This window comes from Cucumis sativus, chromosome 5 (assembly GCF_000004075.3).
Source record: "Cucumis sativus cultivar 9930 chromosome 5, Cucumber_9930_V3, whole genome shotgun sequence".
Taxonomy (NCBI): domain Eukaryota; kingdom Viridiplantae; phylum Streptophyta; class Magnoliopsida; order Cucurbitales; family Cucurbitaceae; genus Cucumis; species Cucumis sativus.
Window position 1 is genome coordinate 14,618,182 of NC_026659.2, and position 25,411 is coordinate 14,643,592.

General features: G+C 30.5%; 2 protein-coding genes across 2 annotated transcripts; one reads left to right on the forward strand and one right to left on the reverse strand.

The window, feature by feature from the left end:
• Positions 1-6,974: 6,974 nt before the first annotated feature.
• Positions 6,975-9,199, forward strand: LOC116404040. Its single transcript, XM_031886209.1, has 6 exons — positions 6,975-7,626; positions 7,760-8,113; positions 8,191-8,403; positions 8,488-8,580; positions 8,655-8,771; positions 8,855-9,199. The coding sequence occupies exons 3-6, from the start codon at positions 8,290-8,292 to the stop codon at positions 9,017-9,019; spliced, it is 489 nt and encodes a 162-aa protein (XP_031742069.1). The 5' UTR covers positions 6,975-7,626; positions 7,760-8,113; positions 8,191-8,289; the 3' UTR covers positions 9,020-9,199.
• Positions 9,200-10,088: 889 nt separating this feature from the next.
• LOC101222671 (protein STRICTOSIDINE SYNTHASE-LIKE 10) lies at positions 10,089-15,807 on the reverse strand. Its single transcript, XM_004150082.3, has 4 exons — positions 15,485-15,807; positions 12,924-13,187; positions 10,847-11,036; positions 10,089-10,696 (listed from the first exon to the last, which is right to left on the reverse strand). The coding sequence occupies exons 1-4, from the start codon at positions 15,721-15,723 to the stop codon at positions 10,337-10,339; spliced, it is 1,053 nt and encodes a 350-aa protein (XP_004150130.1). The 5' UTR covers positions 15,724-15,807; the 3' UTR covers positions 10,089-10,336.
• Positions 15,808-25,411: the final 9,604 nt, after the last annotated feature.

Here is a 25,411-nt window from a genome sequence, read left to right on the forward strand (position 1 = left end):
GTAAGCCCTAAGCCCTAAGCACTAAAAGCCATAAGCACTAAAAGCCACAAGCTCTAAGCGCCCTAAAATCCCTAAACGCCTTCAGCGCCCTAAAAGCCCAAAGCCCAAGCCCTAAAAGCCCAGGACCTAAAAGCCCAAGCCCTAAGCTTTAAGCCCTAAAAGCCCAAAGCCCAAGTCTTAAGCCCTAAGCTCTAAAAGCCCTAAATGCCCTAAATTCCCTAAGCCCTAAAAGGCCTAAAAGCCCTAAAAGCCCTACGCCCTAAGCCATAAAAGCGCTAAGCGCTAAAAGTCCTAAGCCCTAAAACCTAAAAGCCCTAAGCGCCTTAAAAGCCCTAAAAGCCCTAAAAGCCCAAAGCCCAAGCCCTAAGCCTTAAAATCCCAAAAAGCCCTAAAATCCATAAGCGCCCTAAAAGCCCTAAAAGCCCAAAGCCCTAAGCCCTAAGCCCTAAGCGCCATAAAAGCCATAAGCCCTAAGCGCCCTAAAAGTCCTAAACGCCTTAAGCGCCCTAGGCGCACTAAAAGCTCAAAGCCCAAGCCCTAAACGCCCAAGCCTGAAGCCCTAAGCCCTAAAAGCCCTAAAAGCCTAAAGCCCAAGCCCTAAAAGCCCAAACCCTAAGCCCTAAGCCATAAGCCCTAATCCCTAAAAGCCCTAAAAGCTCTAAGCGCCCTAAAAGCCCTAAGAGCAATAAAAGCCCTAAAAGCTCAAAGAGCCCAAAGCCCGAGCCCTAAAAGCCCAAGCCCTAAGCCCTAAGCCCTAAAAGCCCTAAAATCCACAAATGCCCTAAATGCCCTAAAAGCCCTAGACCCTAAAAGCCCTAAAAGCCCTTAAAGCCCTAAAAGCCCTAAGCCCTAAGCCATAAAAGCGCTAAGCCCTAAACCCTAAAACCTAAAAGCCCTAAAAGCGCTAAGCCCTTAAAGCTCTAAAAACCCTAAACCCAAAACCCCTCAACCCTAAACCCTAAACCCTAAAGCCATAAGCCATAAGCCCTAAAACCGAAAAGCCCTAAAAGACCAAAGCCCAAGTCCTAAAAGCCTAAGCCCTAAGCCCTAAAGCCCTAAGCCCAAGCCACAAAAGCCCAAGCCCTAAGCCCTAAGCGCCCTAAAAGCCCTAAAAGTCCTAAACCCTAAAAGCTATAAGCCCTAAAAGCCCTAAGCCCTAAGCGCCCTAAAAGACCTAAGCACCCTAAAAGCCCTAAGCGCCCTCATAGCCCTAAGTCCAAGCCCTAAAAGCCCAAGCCATAAAAGCCCAAGCCCTAAGCCTTAACCCCTAAAAGCCCAAATCCCAAGCCCTAAGCCATAAACGCCCAAGCCCTAAAAGCCCTAAGCCCTAAGCCCTAAGCCCTAAGCGGTAAGCCCTAAAAGCCCTAAGCCCTAAAACCTAAAAGTCCTAAGCGCCATAAAAGCCCGAAAGGTCCTAAAAGCCTTAAAAGTCCTAAGTCCAAAAAGCGCTAAGCCCTAAAAGCCCTAAGCCATAATCCCTAAAAGCCCTAAGCCCTAAAACCTAAAAGCCCTAAGCGCCCTAAAATCCTTAAAATCCTTAAGCGCCCTAAACCCTAAACCCTAAACCCTAAAGCCATAAGTCCTAAAAGCCCTAAGCCCTAAAACCTAAAAGCCCTAAGCGTCCTAAAAGCCCTAAAAGCCCTAAACCCTAAAAACTATAAGCCCTAAAAGCCCTAAGCCCTAACCGCCCTAAAAGACCTAAGCGCCCTAAAAGCCCTAAGTGTCCTAATAGCCCTAAGCCCAAGCCCTAAAAGCCCAAGCCCTAAGCCTTAAGCTCTAAAAGCCCCAAAAGCCCTAAAAGCCCCAAAAGCCCTAAAAGCCCCAAAAGCCCTAAATGCCCCAAAAGCCCTAAATGCCCTAAGCCCTAAGCCCTAAATGCCATAAAAGCACTAAAAGCCCTAAACCCTGAAAGCTATAAGCCCTAAAAGCCCTAAGCCCTAAGCCCTAAGCGCCCTAAAAGATTTAAGCACCCTAAAAGCCCTAAGCGCCCTAATAGCCCTAAGCCCAAGCCCTAAAAGCCCAAGCCCTAAGCCTTAAGCCCTAAAAGCCCAAAGCCCAAGCCCTAAAGCCCAAGCCCTAAGCCCTAAGTGCCCTAAGCGCCGTAAAAGCACGAAAAGTCATAAAAGCCCAAAGCCCAAGCCCTAAGCCCTAAGCCCTAAAAGCTCTCAAAGCCCTAAATGCCCTAAAAGCCCTAAAATCGCTAAGCCCTAAAAGCCCTAAGCCCTAAGCCCTAAAAGGCCTAAAAGCCCTAAAATCCCTAAGCCCTAAGCCCTAAAAGGCCTAAAAGCCCTAAAAGCCCTAAGCCCTAAGCCCTAAAAGCGCTAAGCGTTAAAAGCCTTAAGCCCTAACACTACTACAAAAATAGGCTCTCTTGACGTTTGCAGTCTTCTTTTCTTGACGTTTTTAAAAAAAAAACGTCAAGAAAGATTTCATTTTTAATAAAAAAACGTCAAGAAGTTTTCTAAAACATCATTCTTGACGTTTATTAAACGTCAAGTAAAATAAACTTTTCCTTGACGTTTATTAAATGTCAAGTAAAATAAACTTTTCCTTGACGTTTTTAAAACATCAAGAAATATCTATTAAGTTTTTGACGTTCTTAAAATGTCAAGAAGCGTATGAATTCGACATGCTTGACGTTTCTTAAAAGTCAAGAATTTAAAATTTTACTCGACGTTTTAAAAAGGTCAAAAAATTTATAAAAAAAATCCTTGACGTTTTGAAAAATGTCAAGAAATTTATAAAAAAATCCTTGACGTTTTCAAAAATGTCAAGAAATTTATAAAATATTCTTGACGTTTTTAAAACGTCAAGACTATTGTAAAAACTGCTTGACGTTTTTAAAACGTCAAGAAATTGATAAACTATTCTTGACGTTTTTAAAACGTCAAGAATATTTTTAAAATTTCTTGACGTTTTTGAAAAACGTCAAGAATTTAATCGTAAAACGACATCGTTTCATTTAAGTTCATTTTCTTTTTTCTAAAACCTAATTTTTTGCGCGTTCGAAGGGAAGCTTTTGTAGTCGTCGGAATCCTTTCCCTCTCCAACCGAAATCCTCTCCCTCTCCAGCCGAAAGCCTTTCCCTCTCTAGCCGAAATCCTTCCCATTCGAAAAAACTGTGTTCAGCGGTCATCGTTCGCTTTCAACGCCTGTCCGTTCGCCTTCAACGTCTGTCCGTTCGATTTCACCGTCGAGTTCCACCTCTTCGAATCCCTCACGTCCGTCGTTTCAAAGTCCTCCGTCCGCTGCATTCCATCTTTCCAAAATCCCTCAGTGCCTCACGCTGCTGCGCACCCGTCATTTCGACTTCTCCAACGAGTGCCTTACATTCGTCGCTTCAAAATCCATCATCCACTAAGTTGAGGTTAGGCTTTTATTTCCCCAAAACATATAACAATTTCATTATATAAACTCAGATGGCGTGATTGGCAATAATAGATAGGAAGGATGGAGGTGTAAACTTCGAATTGATTGAAATTAGTATACTTTTATTCAATCTTTAAAGTACTGTAGTTTTTCTTCACCATCAAATTTTATTAGGATTTAAAGAAAACAAATGAATGTATGAACATATTTTTGGGAGTGCAGGCCATATAATCAACTTCCCTCTTTCAGTAATTTTGAAGATCTCATATAACAATACTACTAATTGAGAACTTAGATAAGAATAATTCAATTGTGTGTTTTTACTTTTTTCTATTGGGTGAATTCTGTTTTGACCTTTTTTATGCTAAATATAATTAATTGTTTCCTATGGAACCATAACCTTGAGCTTGGTTATAGATTTCATTTTAAGGTAAAAGTAAAACCACTCTTATTTGAATGATTATGTTGTATTATCCATTGAAAGATTTGGTGTTGTAATTGCTTTGTCTTCCTCAGGTATTCTGTTGTATGGTTGATTACGATCTTCATGATTGGAATCTTTGTTTAGTGATGCTCATTTTGTTTGACTTACTCAGTCGTGCAATTATTTTCTTTCTTATGATCACTTTAAAAAAGAAATGAGTTTAGTTAGTTCTTTTAATTTTCTTAAGTTTCATTTGTAATGCATGAAAATCTCTTAGTAGTAGAAACTGAAGACCATAATTGTAGAAGATTTGTATAGATTGGATTCACATTCTCAACATTGGTTATACATGGCATTACTTATCATTGTCCTTCCACTTTAATTATCAATAGTGACAATAACTTTATTTCTCATTAGATTTACAATGATGGATAAATCTTGAATGCACAAGAGTAGATTGTCTAAAGATTATGAGTTGGGTGTGAAAAACTTCATCAAATTTGGATTTTCTAATACAACTAGCTCCTATATTCGTTGTCCTTGTTTGAAATGTGGGAATTGTGAAAAACATAGTAGAAAGGGTGTTAGAGATCACTTGTATGTTAATGGTATTGATGAAAGTTATAAAATTTGGTTTTGGCATGGGGAAGAACTTCCTAACTCATCCTTCTATGATGAATCTTCAAAGTTTGACATCCATACATGTGAAGATCAGGATGTTGGAAGTGTAAAAGAAATTATTGAAGTTGCTCATGAGGAGTATTCAAAAGACCCAACTGGATTTGAGAAGTTGCTTATTGATGCTGAAAAACCATTGTACGAAGGATGCAAAAAGTACACAAAGTTGTCTACTCTAGTCAAATTGTATAATTTAAAAGTTAGGTATGGATGGAGTGATACTAGTTTTTCAGAATTACTTGAAACTTTGAAGGAAATTCTGCCTACTACCAATGAGCTCCCGAATTCATTGTATGAAGCAAAGAAAACATTAGGTGCATTAGGAATGGAATACGAAAAGATTCATGCATGCCCGAATAATTGTTGTCTCTATAGAAAAGAATTTGCTAATGCAATTGAATGTCCTGAATGTGGTCAATCAAGGTGGAAAAACGTCAAGGATACAAATGAAAGGAGAAAGCAAATTTCCTCTAAAGTGATATGGTACTTCCAATCATTCCACGATTTAAAAGGCTATTCAGAAGCATTGAATGTGCTGAAAACTTGACTTGGCATTCTACTGAAAGAATTAATGATGGTAAGTTACGACATCCAGCAGACTCTCCAGCATGGAAGTTAGTAGACATGAAATGGCCAGACTTCGGTTCTGAACCTAGAAATCTTCGTTTAGCATTATCAGCCGATGGAGTAAATCCTCATGGTGACATGAGTTCTAAATACAGTTGTTGGCCGGTAGTGATGGTTATTTACAATCTTCCACCATGGTTGTGTATGAAAGGAAAGTACATGATGCTATCAATGCTAATTTCAAGATCAAAACAACCAGGGGATGACATAGGCATATACTTAGCACCACTAATTGAAGATTTAAAACTTTTATGGGAAAGTGATGTTGAATGTTATGATGCTTATCGAGAAGAACCATTCAACTTAAGGTCAGTTTTGTTGTGGACAATCAATGATTTTCCTGCATATGGTAACCTTAGTGGATGTTGTGTGAAAGGGTATAAAGCATGCCCAATTTGTGGAGATAATACAAATTCTATAAGGTTAAAGTATGGGAAGAAAATGGCATACCTTGGACATCGTAGATTTTTGGCACGAAATCATCTGTATCGACGACAAAAGAAGTCATTCAATGGTAAAAAAGAACTTGATACAATTCCAGAGCCACTTTCTGGGGAGGATGTGTATTTAAAATTGAAAGATCTTGAATTTTCTAGAGGGAAGAAGAACCATAAGAAACGGTTGATGAACAGAAGTGACAAAATTTGTTGGAATAGATTATCTTCTTTTTTTGAGTTGCCATACTGGAAGGATCTTCATGTTAGACATTGTTTAGATGTGATGCACATTGAAAAAAATGTTTGCATGAATATCTTAGGTACACTTCTTGATATTCCTGGGAAAAGTAAGGATGGATTGAATGCTAGACGCGATTTAGTTGATCTAAAACTTCGACCAGAGCTTGCCCCTATCAGCAAGTGAAAAGAAAATATTCATTCCGCCCGCGTGTTATACTCTTACAAAGGATGAAAAACGATGTGTTTTGAAGACTTTGTCTGAAATAAAGGTTCCTGAAGGTTACTCTTCCAATATTAGAAACCTTGTGTCAATGACAGATTTAAAACTTAATAGTTTAAAATCTCACGGTTGTCATGTGCTCATACAACAGTTGTTTCCCATTGCGATAAGATCAGGGCTACCGAAACATGTTCGTTATGCTATAACTAGGTTGTGCGTTTTTTTTAATTTTGTATGCAACAAGGTATTAGACATACAACAACTATCAAGTTGGAAGAAGATATTGTGGTAACATTGTGTTTGTTTGAAAAGTATTTTCCCCCTTCATTCTTCACAATCATGATTCATCTCACAGTACACATAGTTAGAGAAGTCAAACTTTGTGGCCCTATATATCTTCGATGGATGTATCCCTTTGAAAGATTCATGAAGGTCATTAAAAACTCTGTGAGGAATAGATATCGTCCAGAAGGTTGTATTGCTGAAAGTTATTTAATAGAAGAAGCTGTTGAATTTTGTACTGATTTCTTATCTGGAGTAGATCCCATTGGACTTGGGACTCGCAAGTCACAAGACCATTTAGATACTTCAAACATTGGTAGACCATTGTCCATGGGAGTTCCTTTCAAACCTCAACAAGAACTTCTACATCAAGCTCATCAATATGTTTTGGAAAATACAGTCGATGTCCAACCATATACAGAGTAAGTTTTTCTTGCTTTCTTGATTGTTTTATTGACTTTTATATACTTAATCTAACTATATTACAATGTTTGAATTGATGACTACAAAGAAAACATATGAAGGCTTTGCAACTACAATATCGGAATAAGTCTAGAAATCAGAAATGGCTTCAAGAGGAACATAATCGAACTTTTATACACTGGCTACGGGAAGAGGTATAGTGCTGAACATAGTAATTTAGTTACACATGTTATGTGTCCAATTTTAAATATAGAATTATCATGTTAGGTATCAACTGAGCTTGAAGTTGGAAATGCTGGAGTTTCAGATAACTTACGATGGATTGCTCATGGCCCTCATCCTTTTGTTATTAGATATAGTGGTTATGCAATCAATGGATGTCGCTATCACACACAATCTTGTGATAAAGAACGAAGTGTACAAAACAGTGGAGTTAGCTTAGTTGCAAAAACAATGCAAGTGTCTAGTTCTAAAGATAAAAATCCGGTCATCGGAGATATGTCATTTTATGGAGTCATACAAGAGATATGGAAACTAAATTATAATACGTTTAATGTTCCTGTGTTTAAATGTGATTGGGTTCAAAACAACGGCGGTGTTCTGATTGATTAACTTGGTTATGTTTTAGTTGATTTGAATAGAGTATGACACAAGTCAGACTCCTTCGTACTAGCAAGTCAAGCAAAACAAGTTTTTTAAGTTGAGGATCCAAGCGATGTTAGATGGTCAGTTGTGCTTACTCCACCACAAAGAGACTTTTTGAAGATCGATATAACAACGATGAACTTGGTGATACAATACTACAGTGTGAAGGAATACCCAATGGTATGCCAGATGTTGACTTAAATAATGACTTGGATGACAACATCTTAACATACGTACGAGCAGATTGTGAAGGCACATGGATACCTACATAATATTATAAGGTTTTGTTCTACTGTTCTCAAACTAATAGTACCATTCGTTTATTATGCTCATCCATCTCAATTAATTGATCAGTTTTTAGTTTTGTTTAAAACTTGTATACTATGCTAATTGTTTCTTCATTTTCATTGGTAGCCTTTGATTCATACATCACACATGGACAACTTTAGTGATGAAGAAGCTGGTGTTAATGAGTTCAAACCAACATTTGGAATTGAGGATGATGAACATCTTCGTACTGAAAATGAAACCCCAAAGCAGATATGTAGACCACGAGGACCAACTATTATGTTTGATGTCACTCGCATTATAAGTTTGGGAGAGAAGAAGGTGGTGATGTACAATGAAGACGGAGTACCCATTGGTGAGAATGGACCAAAGTTGAAGTCTTTCATAGGATCAACAACACATTATCATGTCCCGATCACATATTCATCCTAGAAAAGTGTGCCTGTAGAGCTGAAAGATAAAATCTTCAGTACGGTCGAGGTATATATATAATTTCAATGTGCTTATATTGATAATGTTCCTGATGTATACTTTATTAATCACTTTTAAATATTTAGGCCGCATTCGTCATTGATCCAAGATCTAGGAAAAATATTATACAAACTGCAGGCATTTCGTTTCGTCAGTTTAAGTGTTGGCTAACAACAAAATATATTATGCCACACAAGGATGAACCACAACTGCTACAAGTTCCACCAGAAAAGTATTCATTCATTGATCAACATCATTGGGCAGAATTTGTAAGGTCTAGATTGTGTGAAACTTTTCAGGTATGTTACTTTCTCACTAACAAATATATTTGTAAGGTTTAGATTGTGTGTTACTTTCTCACTAACAATATTTTTGGAAAATAGGAAAAAAGACTTCTGCAACAAGATAGACGATCTAAGAACAAGTATAACCATAGGATTTCGAGGAAGGGTTATGTCAATCTTATCGAGGAAATGGTAAGAACTAATTTATTAAGTTTATCAAACTTTATCAAAGGTTGTTCTAATCTTATTATGGAATTGGAATGTAGAAAAGGAAGGTTCAAATCAACCGGAGTTGGATCGAGTCATCATGTGGAAAAAGGCTCGAGTTAACAAAAAAATGGGAGTATGAGAACGACGACGTTCAACAAGTTGTCCATAAAATTGTAAGACTTTTTGTATATTGAACATTTGAACTAGATTGGTTTTGTTTACACATTTCTATAACTTAGATTGGTTTTTGTTTTAGGATGAGATTTCAATGAATACGTCTTCATCGTCTCAAAAAGGACACTCTTCTAACGATGTGTTAACCCACGCATTGGGTACAAAAGAGCATCACGGTCGTGTTCGTGGGGTCGGTGGGTATGTTACTCCTACCAATTACATTCATTCTGTAAAAAAGACTATTTAATTATCATTCTTAAATTTATTATCTATTATAATTAGACCTCGAAATATATCATCATTTTTTCTTTTCTTTTTTTGTGATAAATTTGTTGGAAAATTGAAATATACCTCTCTCATTGATTATTGTGTTGTAAAATTTTCATATCTTTATGTGCACTTAATAAATATACCGTAGTTTATTAAATACGGTAGGTTTGTATACCTAAAATTTCATATTTGTATTTACTTTCATTATAGTTCATAAGTAAAGGTTATGTTTTGGTGTATTAATCTACTTTTGTTTGTACCTAACATTATGAACGCAAAAAAAAAAATTGTATTTACTTATAAAAACAAATCTAAATTCATGCCTTATAGTTTTTTTAAAGAAAATTTTTACAATATACCTAATTATTGCCTTATCTTTTCACCCTTTCAACTCCTGCAAGCTTCAATTTTTCTCTTCTTTTTATCATAATTATTTTTTGCTAATGATAACCCTAAATTTAGAGTTGGTTTAATTAGATTTAAATTGAGAAATAAGTGTTTTTTTTTTTCAATTAAAGAATTCATTTTTGTTTAATAGGAAACAAATTGAAATACATTTTGCCAAATATTTTAATTTTTTTTCTATTAAAATGAAACTTCTTTAAATTGAATTTAATGATATAATTTTCCTGTTGAGTATTATATACATAAAAAAAAAAGGTTTAATTTAGAATAGATTTTAGAATATTTCAAAATCTGTTTTTAATATATAGGCAGTCCACTACTTTAAATTTTTTAAATGACTTAGCTTTCTTACTTTCAAAGTAGAATCTAACGTAAATTGACACTATTCAAAAGGTATAATTGAGAATTTGGACACTAGAAACCACTAATTTTTGTCTGTACGTATAATGTCACAGACCATTTAACATATTTACTTCTGCAATAAATTAGTAAGATAAATTTGCACATTTCCATTTAAATTCCTTTTATTTTCTCGATGTAATATGTCTATCTTTCTAGATTCAACCATTATTCCTTTATTTCCAAGTTTCGATTTTAGACTGAACGTCCATTTAAACTTCATGAAAGTTAACATCATGATATATATATCAAATCAGATAACCATGAAATATATTCCATCTTAATTCTTACAACTCGTGGGAAGATATATACCCCCATCATAATTTACCAGTTGGTGGGTTTTTGTTACAAACTAAAAACACACACACACACACACACAATCTTTTGCAAGAATTTACTTGATACAATAATATAATTTTAACACAGAAGTTTATCCATTTCTCCTTCTTTTCTTTTTCAAATGCCAATGTGTACTGAGTACTCTATGGTTCTATCCATTGATGATTAAACCAACGTATGGTTTAACAGCTGAACCAATCCACAACCTCCCTCTACTTTCTTCAACCTCACTCACTGACTCTAATGCTTGCCCCTCCCCTCCATCAACCATCCCCTTCACTTCCCCTCTCTCGTTCAACTTCACCGCCACCGGATCGGCCTGAATCCACGGGATCTTCACTTCCCCCTGCTTCATTGTTGCTCCCCGGTACAGCTCCTTCCACGTTTGAGTATCCAGTGTCCCTCTTGCACTGTTCATGGCTATCCAAAAGTCACCGTTATCAGTTCTTTTTATGTTGTCTGGAAACCGTTCAAGTTGCGCGAATATCTCCATCGTGTTAGCTTTGGGACCCTTGCATCATTAATTAAGATAAAATAAGATTCACAATATTTTTCTAAATTTAAGATTTAAAAAAAATGGATACAACTGAAAAAAAAGAAAAAAGAAAAGGTAAAACTTTTAAAAGTATAGCAAGAAAAGTTATGATGATTTAATAATTACCTTTAACCAAAACTTTAAGACCTGGAGAGTGCCGGTTTCAGCCATTAGAAGGAAGGAAGAATCGGCGTTCAAAGCCACGCCGTTGGGGAAAGCGAGGCCATTCCGCAACACGGTGACATTTTGGGTACGTGGATCGTACTTCAATAGCCTCCCTGTCTTGTCTCCGTTCATTATCGACAACAACCAAACCCTTTTCCCCAACAAATTACACCAATTAATTATCCATATTTATTATCATTTCATTTTCTTAGTTGCCATTTTTAAAATACTAAATATCTAACTTTTTCTTTAGAATTCCATAAAAAAATTTGTTATAGTTTGGAAAAAAAAAATGTTAAAGAAAATTAAGTTTTAAAATCAAGGTAGGGTGTATTGATATTAAGCATTTAAAGATGATATCTCACATAAATGTTTTTTTTTAATGTCACGTTAATTTTTATTCAAGTGTCAATGTCATTAAAATGATTGATAATTCAATTGAAATTGTGTCACACCTTAATGGAATTCAAGGTACATATTCATAAATGGTTTAAAATTTTAATGGTTCAAATGAAAATTTATTTTTAATATTGTAATTTGCAACACATTAATTAAAGTATTTATCTAAATATATAGAAAGTTTTTATTGGATCACTTTGTATATACTTCTAATTAATATCAAGACTTATACTTCTTATTGGTACTTTATAGAAATACATGTAATAATTAAATATTATAATTTTTGGATTTTGGTTCAAAGTTTTACTAAAACTGTAAACGTAGAATAATTTTCTTAATTTGTTGAAAATGAAGTAACATGCATATACACCACTTTATTGTCTAAGCAATATATTTTCTTTTTACTTATATTATAAGCTATTATATAGAACAACAAGTATAGTTTTAATGGCATATATATGATAAGAATTTTATCCAACTTCAAAATTGTCTACCTATATTATAATATTTTCATATCGAAAATTTTAAAAACTTTAAATTATTATACTCTTTTTGCTACGTAAAATATAAGAGACAATAATTATTAATCACAACTTGGTCCCTCATTTACCTAACAAAAATATAATAATTTACTTTTTAATTTAGTAAATGGGGAATTGCATAGAAATAGGTATAACCCAATCCGACCAACTATTTTTCATAAATAAATACACATAAAAGCTATACCCTATTTTTCTTTGTATCCATCCACATTTTGTGGAATGCTTTTTTGGTTTGGAAAATGTCAAACTTCATTTATTAAATGGCATTTAATAATATTTTTTATTTTATACTCTTAACAAAATAGTATTTAAAGTTACAACTTCGAAAGAAAACAACAAACTAGAGGTATAATTATTGCAATATTAATGTTTAGTATTTCCATGAAACGAAAAAAGAAAAAGAAAACCAAGGGCTATTTTAATTATTATTTGGAATATTAAAATATTATTTGTCATATAAACAATAAACTCATATATATATATGTATATAGTTGACTAAAACAAAAACATTTCAACACTTTATATATCAATATGAAGTATAACACATTTTTTTGGAACCAAAATTAAATTTATGATATTTCTTTCTTTTCCCTCTTTCTTCTTCTTTTATCCATCTCTTTCTTCAACCTTCTTTCTTTATGGCTGTCATTGCCACTGTTTGTTGTTCACCGCCATCAATTCGATGACCATTATTATATCCCACCACTATTTTCTCTCTTCTTTCTTTCTCGCCCCAGTAGAGGAGAAAATAAGGAAAAAGAGAAAGGGAAAGAGTGAGAAGAAAAGAAGTATTGTGGTGGACAATGGCTAGTGACAGTGGTAACCATGAAGAAAAACGTTGGAAGGAGGCAGAGACAAGGAAAAGAAGGAATAAGAAAGGAGAGAAAAAAAGTATAAAATTAAATATTTTTAAGTTTAAATGAGTACAAAATATATATATTATACACACATAATATATATGAAATTTTATCTTAAATAATAAAAATTTTGAAAATATTTATAAACATACCAAAATATCATACCATTCAAAGATAAATAGTAAGTAAGTTAGCAAAAGTAAAAACTAAAATTTTGAGACATAGATTAGATTAGATTACCTTCTTTGAAAGAGGATGCTACTATCGGTGAAATAAACAATGCCATTTTGAGGATCAATATCAAGAGCATTAGTGAAGCGAAGTGGCACGCCTTGAGCAGAAGTGGCAAGCTGGCGAGCCAAGCCACCCTTAGGTCCTACAGCCAGAAGGCCAAAATAAGCATCAGCAATGTAAAGGTCACAAGTTGTAGGGTGAAATTTGATCCCTAATGGCCTTCCACATGCTGCCTCACTTTGGGGCTGCCCATCGCATTCTTTCCCTTCCCTTTTGAAAACAACAACACAAAAAACACTCCATATCATTCTCTACCTTCTAACATCCCATTCATCTTTAAGACTTTTGTTTCTGAATTTAATTTCTTCTTCTATGATTCCGTTGAAGAATCTGGTCAACATGTTGCATCATGCGTGTATAATTTTCTTTTATCGTGCATCATGTTATCTTCCAACATCCCACTATCAATATAATATAATGTTATTCAAAACTTAAGAAACCTCACAAAATCTTAATCAGATTCGATGGATTATTGTTTCTCTCATTGTCGAATTGGTTTTGAAATGAAATCTTGTTTCACCTAACAAGATGGTTGCAAATATAGCAATCAAGCTCAAATTAGTATTTTAATATAATTTTCAATCAAATAAACTCCCAAGTCTATTAAAAATCTATCAGCAACATAGTGATCATTTATGACAGATTATCTGTTATAGAGTCAATCACTTATGAATTTTTTTATATTTGTAACTCTTCTTAATTATTACGTTACTTATTGCAATTATCATATCTAATTATATGATATCAAAGTTCATAAAAGTCAATGAGCCGACATTTGATCCAAAAAATAACAAACTTTAGGATCTTATCAAAGAATGATGAACACAAATGAAATCCGACATTAAGAATCTCCTAATAGAAAAATCAACCAAGTCAAAATCTTAATAAAATAGTAAGGTCAGCCCCGTAATTGATTTTAAAAGTGATTCCAAATCCTATAATGCCCTTTTTTTTCCAATTGGTCTTTCAAAAGCTTTCAAACTCACAAGTTTGACTAGATGCTTTTAGTTCCATCAATGATTTGACCATTTTGATCTTATATTTTCCATTAAAATTCTTGCTTGTAATTTGAATTTTGTTTTAGTTGGTTCCTTAAATTTAATTTTACTTAAGATCTCACAAAATATTTCAGCTTTCTATTTTTGCTTTAACCAAATCTCGTAGAAACCAATTATTGAAACTTTGTGGGAACTGATTGAAATTTGCAAAATAACAAAAGATATATATTGTGTGTACCTAATAATTTAAAATCGGAAGATCTGTGAATTTATAAGAAGTCAGAAAAAGTTGTAATGGGAAAGCTTTTTCCTCTTTATGCACAAACTTCTGGCCTCTGCTCTAATATGATATACCAACCATTAATATAGATAGGGGTAAATAAGGAAAATGCCTACAATTAAATAATGGTGTGTTCTTGTCTTGCCAAATATATTGGCTAGATATTGATGTAAAAACTCCATGAAAGATTATTAAAGTAAATGAATATATTTAAATTAATAAATAAGCCTTTTATTGTTTGCAAAATAATTAAAATGTTTATTACATTGATCTGTTGGTAGAAAGTAAAGAAAAGCAGGTAGGTGGGGGTAAAAATAGAATATTTGACCAAATATTTACCCTTTCTAAAATTTTTTTTTTTTTTTTTATAGTTTTGTTAGGTAGAATGTAAATAGTTTGTAGATTTTTCTATTTTTGAAAAAAACTTCTTAGATAAATGTCATTTAAAAACTTTTTTTAATATTTTTAAACCTAATCTAATGAATTTAAATATTTATAAAATATAGTAAATTTCAGAATTTTATTATTGATAGATTTAAAAATCTAAATTTTGGTGTATGGTGTAAATATTTTTAACACATCCGGTATTCACAATAACTTTTTTTTACTTTTATGTTTTATAAAGTTTTTTTTCCAACCATACAAGTCTGCCCATCCATTTTTTTTTGGTTGAATAACTATTTCAAACAATATATTCTTAAATAAAAATAAACCAAATAGGTATCCAATGGTAGGTTAGTCATTTTCATTATTTTAGTTCAACGCCTAGTTCAAACTATTGACATCGAGATTAACAACACATATTTTATTTTTTTATTTTTTTTATTTTTATCTAAAGAATGATCATTTAAAGAAGAAAAAAACTCTTAAAAACTTTTTGACTTTTTAATTAAATAATATCTCTATAATTTCAAAAGTTGAAATAATATGGTTAAACTTCCATAAACATTTCTAAAACATGGTTGGAATAAAAAAAATTCAAAACTTGAACGAAAGTTGAGATATAAATTGGTGTTGTATATAATAAAAAAACTGAAAAAGATGCGAATCAACCGCATCGTTTTAGTTTAGGTCAAAGCCCCATCATTTGAAGTCCTAAAAATTTCAAAAGAATAGTTTAAAAATGTTTATAAAAGTGGGAGGATAATAGTGTAAATTTTAAATTATTTGTTATAATTTAGTGGAAAAAAGAAAAGAAAAGTGAAAGGTTTGGGTATATAATATTATACCTGTTGGGTGAGGTAAGAGCAAATTGAGTCCAACCCAAGTGAGGACCTTTCCACTTGAGGATTCTGCCATCGGAGACACTGGCGTAGGGCCCTTCTCCACGGCAGTCAAAGGCTATACTTTCCGGCCCGAAAACACCACCGGGAAGCTCTACGGCTTCAATTGCACCTTCCACCACCGCCACCACACACAGAACGGCCACCGCACCCAACAATGAACAAACTCCCACACACTTCTTCATTATTCCTTCCACTATACTTAAGAGTTAATGCCCTCTTATTCACTCTCTCACCTACTTTAATTTCCTCCCCCATCATCTCTCTCTATATATAATCTATATTTTTACCCTTTCTTTTCATTCTCTCCCATATAAATATTTAGAGTTGGGATAAAAATTATCTATAACTAGAATAATTACCTCTCCCCATAATATATATTACTTCAAAGTTTCAGTTAGTCACATATTTTTAAACTCTCAATTTGTTATATTATTTAAAATTTATTAGTTTTTTTAGTTTTTTCACTAAACACATATTATTATAGTTCAAATAAAAAAAAAATCTATACCTAAAATACAAACTATTATAATCAAATTATAATAACTTAAGGCTATAATAACTTATTCTTTGTTTCAAACCTCCTCTTACATATATCTTGAACTCATTTATCTTCATATCTCATATACTATTTAGAAATGTAGTGTATTGAAAATATATATATATATATATATATATTCGACCGAAATAAGTAAAATGTAACAAATTAATAAAGAAAAAAAAAGCAGGAAAAGAATTAATGCATTAGAAAAAATCCAAACAAAAAAAGGCCAGGGACTAGAAATTTTCAATTTATCAAATCACTTTCTCACAATATTTGTATTACTTAACTTGCACTTTTTTCTTACTTTCAAACTAGATAAAACATAATGACTAGAGTTATAAGCACACTCAAGCTTTACCTAAATTATTTAAAACTCGTTAATTTTTTTGAACATTATTTCTTTTATGTGTGCGGGTAACTATAGTAATTTTGATATTTTATTAAAGTATAAAGTATAATCAATTGATTACCTGTCATATCACAAATTTTTCTCTTCTTCCAAACCATATTTTTCCATTTAGATTAAGAAAGATAAATAATATGAACTTAGTTTTAATATAGATTACACCCAATATATGAGACTTGAACCCAAGACCTTGAAGTTTTAAAAGGATACAACGACTATATCAAAATTAAAATATAATAAAAAAGTACATTATTTAAAATATATTGTAATTTGACACTTCAAAGTTAATATTAAATAAAAAAAATCGAGAATGTGAAGATCGGTGAATGCACCCAAATATTAGTTTATGGATAAGGATTATTTGTATGTATAAGTTCATAAACATTTGACTTATACTTCCGTTCAAAAGAGATGGTAAAATTTAATTGTAAAGATAATATTTCCAGTAATTGAATGATGTATTTAATGCTGTTGTACTCTTTTTTTTTTTATAATGATTATATTCAAAGTTAAATGAAATAGCCTGGATTGAATCAACCACTTTATAAACGTTAATAAACTTTAATGTCAATTGAATTGAGTTAATTTTTTTTAGTTATTAATTTGTATGTTTTATTTGTTTTTACTAAAATTGGACTAAATTGAAAAATATAGGCTACAGTTCACCTAGCATCTGAAACAGTACACATACACACTATATTATACTATATTGATAGTCAAGTTCTTATGCTAGCAAACTTTTATTAAATTGGGGGACATATTTATTATTATTGCTTTCAACAAGTTGGCAAGTTGCAAAAATGTGATGTTTTCCATATCTATTTAAAGTTTTTTTTTCTTGAAATGGTATAACTAGTATTTGTTCAAATAATTATAAAGAGAATGATGCACATTTGTTTCTTAAATATTTGTTTTTGTGTGTGTATTGGTTATTTAGTCCAATTTAGGATACTTGTCTTTTTTGTTGAAATAAATGAAGAAGATATTTAGCTATGATGAAGTATTCAGTCAAATATTTTATATCCTAAAAATTGAATAAATTATTTTATTAAGAAATTGTATGGAGATAATTTTCTTAAACTTAATTATATTGTAGTAAGATTAGATTTAATAAAATTTTGTACTCTAGAAAAAAAATGGTAAAAGAAAACGTAGAATATTAAAATACAAATATAGCCCTAAACTATATAATATGTATAATTATTAGATTGTAAATTTTCAAATAAATTATGTGGGAATTTTGAAATTAAGGCTTAGAAAATAATTAATTGGCATGCTCTCTTTCTGGAAGATGCAGGGTTAATTCTAATTGTTATACTAAAAAAATATATTATCTTACTTATTCACATCTTACAAATTACTCATTCCTTTTTTAAGATTTTTTTTTTTTTTTTTTTTTTTTGCCTATATTCACATCAAGATTTTGTTTTTATACATATTTATAAACTCTACAAATTAAAATTTAAAAATATACGAATAAGACAAACATAGATGAGAATATGTGTAGTTAAAACATTCACATTGTAATTAAATAAAGAAAAAGTCGTTGTTGGCTCTTATTTGTTATTAGCTATTTATCACCTGCCCCACCTTTATATAAATAAACAAATGTTTATGCTAAGGTTGAAGGTTTCAGAGAAATTTCTAATTATAGCATATTCCATATGAGTTTTATCATGCAGGAGAAATATTGTGTTCTTAATTTCAATTTAAAAATGGTTAGAGTTTCATAAATTTATATGTAGGATATAGAATTCAATACCCTTTTAATTTACAATCAAACTTTCCACTATAAAATATTGTTATGCTTTTGTTATCTTTAACATAAATGTAATCCTTCAAAAAATTATTTTGTGCATACAGATCTTTTTAGAAAAAAGGGTATGTCATAATTCACTTTTTGTATTTTAAAATATTTATTGAAATACTTAGAAGATAAATTCAAATTAGTACTAAATTTAAATTATAATCTAATGGAAATAAAATTAATTAATGTAATAAGTATGGTGATTAATGTGAAGAAAAGGATGAGAAATGAAAATTAAAGTTGAGGTTGATAAGACTAAAATTTGAATGTGTGTGAGAGAGATATTAATTTGGCCATCTGTATTTTGAGAAAGTTGAAGATATGTCATTAAAGAACGTTATTTGAAATTATTGGTCTCCACATACCTACTCTCTTCCTCAGCTGTTTCATTCATTTTTATTCCCATTCAACATCATCTAACTGCACATCTAAATATATATCTGACCATATATATAAATTCATATATATGTGTGTGGATATTATATTCATATGAACTCAACCTTAGCAATGAGCATCAACAGTCAAATCGCACGATAGTTTCGTTGACAAGCTGTTCGATTCTCCTTACTTCAATTTGGACTAAAAAATGAACATAATTAATAGTTGAAACATGTCTTAGTTAGATTGAAGTTGGTTCGAATTTATATATTCTACTCAAACATTTTTTAAAAAAATTATAAAATTATATTAGACCTTGCCTTGAAAGTGTTTTAAAAAAATGATATGATTGGCTCCAAATAAAGTAAAATATTGAGTATTATGAATTTTGGTTCAAATCATCCTAATTTGAAATACTTTTGTTAAGTATTAAGTATAATATATAATGTGTTTGGACGTAAAGTTTTTTTTGTAATGGGGTAGGAGAGGTAATTATGTAGGATTGTAGTAATATTTCACGTATTCAAATGTTTGTATGGTCAATTATTTTTTCATTGGTTTCTATTAGAATTTTGTTTTCTTTTTTTTTTAAAACTATTTTTGTTTTAAGCTAACAGAGGAAAGTAAATTTATTTATATATTATCTAAACACTTGAGAAACTAGAAATTTGAACACACAATTTTTTCAACTATTTGGTTTGATATCATATTAAATCTAAATGTAACAAATACAAAAGTCACATTTGATTTTATGTATAGGGAATTTAACTTTCTATGGCCAGGTTGTGGCTTGTGGCTTGTGAGGTGACATTTTTCACCAGCTAGGGTTTGGTTTATGCTGCATAGGTATAAGGTAGTTATATTAATAGAGTCCTTTCATCCTATGATATTCATATAACATTGATTTTAACATTTACAACAGTTAAATTGTACAACCCAAGTGTGTACATTAACTTTTTATTAGGGGTTAGAATTTCAAACTTTAATTTCACATCCTAAAAAAATACAATCAATCAAACACAAGGTACCACGTATGTTTTAAAACGATTCTAAAATAATTAAAATTATCATTAATATGTTTTAAATTATTAATTTTGATAAACTATTCGTTTCTTCAACCTTAAATATTTTTAAAAAATTAATTTGACCAGCCACTCTCTCAAATGAGTGTTGATGGCCATGGGGTTATATTAATAATGTTATATATCCCTCTCAAGTCTCCAGAAAGGGTGCCATTTTCATATTCATATAATGAGATTAATTATTGTAATTAAGTGGCAAAATTAGAGATAAGATTTGCATGAAATGTTGATACCTACGATTATCTTTTTCTGGTCCTAGAATTATTTCATCATTTAATTCATCTTTAGAACGTAATATTCCTATTCTTTGAAAATGCATGATCAAATGGTAACATTGTCCATCATTTTAGAAGTTATAAAAAGCTAGTGTGTGTATATATATATAATGCTTATACATCAAATAAACTTCACATGCATGCTTTTTTCTTTCTTTCTGTAAAATAATAGCTCATTGAAGTGCAGTTGTATTATTAAGTATATTTATTGATTTAGGTTATATGCTAAAAAATTCCTAATTTAGTTATATATATATTATCAATTTAACTAACTCCAACACTTAGAATTGCTTTTAAACTTGAAGATTAGGATGTTGAAAAACACTTAACACTCAAATAAAAATTTACTTTTTAAGAAAGATGGTTAGAAAAAAAATTAAAACTATTTATAAAATATAACAAAATTTATTAAATTCTATCTAAGTTTTTATATATATATATATATATTTTTGTAAATAGTTTCAATTGATAGTATATTTAAAATAATTATTTTTTAATTCATCAATATAATTTAAAAAATTATAATTTTCAATAATTAAAATCAGCATTAAAATACTAGTTTATTTCAATTTGAAGTTAAAGTTAACCTATTATGATTAGAAAAATCATGATATTTTTCAAATGAGTTAAATGGAGAAAAATCTAGAAAATTTAATTTCAAAGCATAGTTAAAATCAAAATAACACATTAATAACTAGAGAGTGTAGAGTAAAAATGAATTATTTTTCAAAATAATAGTAACTATAAATAAAAACGACCTAGAAAAGTAAATAAAAAAATGATTATTTGTATGATAAAGAATATTGGTAAAAAAAATTATACACAGTTTAAAATAACCTACGTTTAAATTACATATTGTTATAATTCAGATTATAATAATATGCACTCTAAATACAAATTATTTAAACTAAATTATAATAATTTACACTTCAAACACATACTATAATAATACATAGTTCAAACACTATAATAACTCAATAATTTGCACTCAAAGTTCATAGACTATAATAACTCAATAATTTAATTTGCACCCAAAATACTATTGAAGTACTTTAATTTAACCAAAGTATATCAATGAAAATAACTATAAAAAATTGGTGTGGATGAATATATTAGAGAAAAAAATTATAAGAACAAAAAATTTTTTAAAAAAATTGAAATAATCAATAAATAAACATTTTTATAATTGTTTAATAAAAATAAATATACATTATTTAGAATTTTTTTAAAAAAATATAATACATTTTACAAAATATTTACACCTTATAACAAATTTTATCATTCATAGTTATTGATATGTTATAGTGATAAAATACTATAATAAAAGAATTCAAAATTTTACTGTAATTTGTAAATATTTTAATTTATTTTGCTATTTTTTAAAATGTTCATTTTATTACGGCATAGTAAAAAGAAAAAGGTGGACGAAAATAAATAAACAATAAGCCCTGTCATATTTTATTTTCCATCCAAATATGCCATTGATATACATTTTCTCTTCTTGTTATCTTTTCTGGTTATACAGTTTTGGAGATGAAATCATGGGAAAGAGAAAACATCATAAATATATGTCGTGTTGATTTTCCTTGTGGCAGAAATTGTTTCCTTTGCTTTTTAATTCAATAAAACAAAATTTGAACCAAATAAATAAATAACTATATATATATATATATATATATATATATATATATATTTGGGAGAATAACTCTCTTTAGACAATAACAACTATTTATTGTTATACAGTAAAGTATTATTTGATAGTCTCCAATTAGATACGTAAATTTTTTATAGATAAATGATTTAGTCTTTGTAATTTATAGATACAAATTTGATATTCAATAAGTTTATCAACCTAGATGTGTAAGTATTTGTTAGATGCCTAAATTACTATACAAAATTTAAAAAGATAGAAACTGTACGGTTTGTTAACTAAAACTTGAAAGACCAAATCGGTAAAGTATTAGGATATAAGAAATTAAATATAGATTCAAAGCAAAGTTTCTTTCGTAAAAAATTAATACTGTTAATCAAATTTGTTAAGAGTTCCAACTGTCAGCCTTCCAACTTGTCTGGTCTTAAAGAAGATGGTTCAAAATTAAAAGCATATTGTATTTAAGTGTTCTCCCACCCAACTCCTACCCTTTTCTTTCAAATTAAATATATATATCACATTGCTCGTTATCTTAACAACTAGTATACCATAATGTTGGTTCAACTTTGAACACATAACCTGAATATTGAAACTTATAATTAAGTTCATATACACAACTTGGATCTTGTAATGATTTTCGTGTAAATTATATTATTTTATACTGTTTTGGAATTATGAGTGTTGAGTCAGCTTACGCGTTTCTCGACTAATTTCATGAAACTACCTGTTTGATATCCTACAATATTTTGGTGTTAAAAAAAATTGTAGGAAGATGAACACCATAAATTGAACTTATGAACTCTTAATTAACCGAGAGACACTTCCAATAACTAACATTATTAGTTATTGAGGTTATGTTTTTTTTTTTACTACTAAGTCAATTCATGATGTTTGAAATAATTGAATATTGAAAAGCAAAAATATATCAATTGCGTAGACTAAAGTCATTGTTAGAAACTTCAAATTGAATTGACAATATCAAATTTTTCGTATACAAATTTAACGAAGTATAAAAGTTAAGGGGTTGGTTTAGTTTATCCACAAGTAATATATGTGCCAAAGTATATAGAATACAATACATAGGCATAATTTTTACCTTTATAAGGTTAGCCTCCTCAAGCTCTATGAACCCTCCCTATGGGTTAGACTTGTATGCTTATGCAATAGGGTTTTGTGTTTTGTGAAGAACCCTACCTAAATTAATTGATGTTATTTCTATACTTAGATAATATGACTTTATGGCTGACCCTATGAATCGACTTAGATAAATAAACTCATGGCTTATTGGTCAACCTTAGGAGCTAGTTTCTACTCACTAAATAAATATTTACTATTTACTTTTTCACCGCACACTAATTATGAAATTAAATGAATGCAATTGAAAATTTATAAAAGGTGGTGTTTAAAAGTAAAAAAATGAAAATATATGTACTCAAGGAAACAAATAAATATTACAGATTTCCTTCCATTCAAATTAATGTTAATTTGGTTCAAAATTCTATCTAAAAGATCCTAATGAAATGATTCAAATTTTAGGATGTTCATACAAATGTTGGTGTACGAAAAAAAAGTTCCATGTTGAAATCTATAGTTATAACTTATAACCCAAAAAATTAAAGAACATGTAATTTAAATAAAGATATAATTAGGCATGTGACATTTAGAAATAAAAGACTAATGTTGAAAATTTATAAGAGATAAATAAATGCGAAAACTTTTGTTATTATTGCTATTGTTTCTATTTTTCTTTTCTTTTTCTATTTAAAGATATACAAATTGGCAGCCCAAAAATTCTTTAAAAACTTTCTTTTAGTTCTCAATAATTAATTAAAAAATGTAACAAAATATAATTAAATTAGTTTCTTTAATCTTCCATCACTATTAAAATTAATTAAAAAATAGTTTACATCATTATTATTTTAAATTAATTAACTGATGGTTAATGCAGGATCAAAATGAGCCGATAAAAAAGTAAAATGAAAATATCAATAAATCTATAAAAGGGTAAAATGAAAATATCAATAAATCTACTTTCAGATCAATATTGAACCGTTTGAAAATATGGACATGTGGAATGAAATCTAAGCTTTGCATATGATTCATTAACTTGACTGCAAGTTTATATTGATTAATAATAATTGTAATGAAAAAATCTAAACAAAAGCCAAAAGAATAACCCACTGTAATCACACGGAAGCGTAATATTCTATATATATTTATATTGACGTTCATATGTTACCTTGTAATTGGAATGGTGATTTGAATAATCTAATAGGATATATGTATGCAGGATTGTTTTATTCAAGTGTTGGATCAAAATATGTTGCTAGAGAAATAGCTAAATGTGTGGATATTTAGTGACAAAGAGGCTATTTATGCACTTATTTTAGTTTTTTTTAGTGAGGACTCGATTTTCAGAAGAAGAAACGACCATTGTTCAAACCGTTCAAAACTTTGTTCCGAACAAAAGTTATGGACTTTGTCATTGTCCTCTTCACCGGATGTGACAAACTCGAAGACAATAGTGAAACATTGAAAGATTACTTAGGTCGAGAATGTCGTGTGGGGTTGAAAGATACCATAGCCGCTAACAAGAACCTCTTGGCTTTTTTCTCCTTAATCTCAAATTAATTAACTTTAATTAAATCTTTGATGATAACAAATCTGATTTTTTTTATTGACAATTTTAATATTTTGGATAGTCCATGAGGTAGAGCTTGGAACAATGATTCTAACGCCTCTTGAATCACCCAAATCGAAGTTCAAACGAAGAAAATTTAGTAAAAGAAACTTAACGAAAAAATACTCGAGATGGTGACGTGGCGGCCAAGTATTCAATTTGAACCAAGTAGAGAAAGCCACTTGGAGCAATGGAGGAGTAACTAATGTGACTTTTGGTTTTGTTTTATTGACTTTTATAAAGAAAATGATTTTAAAAAGAAAATGGCTTTAATATTATTATTTATCTTTGTGTCTAAGAGCTAGTTTTTTTTTTAAAAGATGGTGAAGTTGCTTTTTTGGGTTTTAAACAAAGTATTTTGAAAATATATATTGCCGTGACGTGATCGCTATGCGAAGCAACCAGCCTCCATCGTTTATTTAATTTCAATAAATAAATAATTTTGAAGTTGCCACCAACCATATTAGAGTGTGATTGGTCGCCCAAAGAAAAGAAATAAAAAAAAAGATGGTCTACGTAAATTTATGAGATTTAGGTTCGAGACTCAGTTGTGTGTAGGGAATGTGTTAGCACCCTACCACACCGATAAAATGGTTACCTAATTTTGTCTTTTAAAACTAAATTATAGGGGTTTACAAAACAATATTTTATTTAGTTTTTTTTTAAATGTTCTATAATTTTCAATTCACATCGAAGAAAATAAAATCTAAGCCTCAATCACTAGTACAAAAGTGGGCTACGACGATAGTTATTTACTGTCGCGAACGGATTTCGCGACAGTTATTTTCAGTCATAGAAGCGGGAGTCATGGAAAGGCCTTCGACGACAGTTTTTGAAAACTGTCGCAATAGGTTGTTTTATGACATGAAATAAATGTCGTTAATCAACATTCAACGACATTCAATAACTGTCATAATTTATTTTATGACATTCAATAACTATCATCATTTCTTTATTAACGACAGTTAAATAATTGTCACGAATTCTATTATCGTGACATGTATTAATTGTCATGAATATGTTTTTCGCGACAGTTTTTTTTTGTAAAAA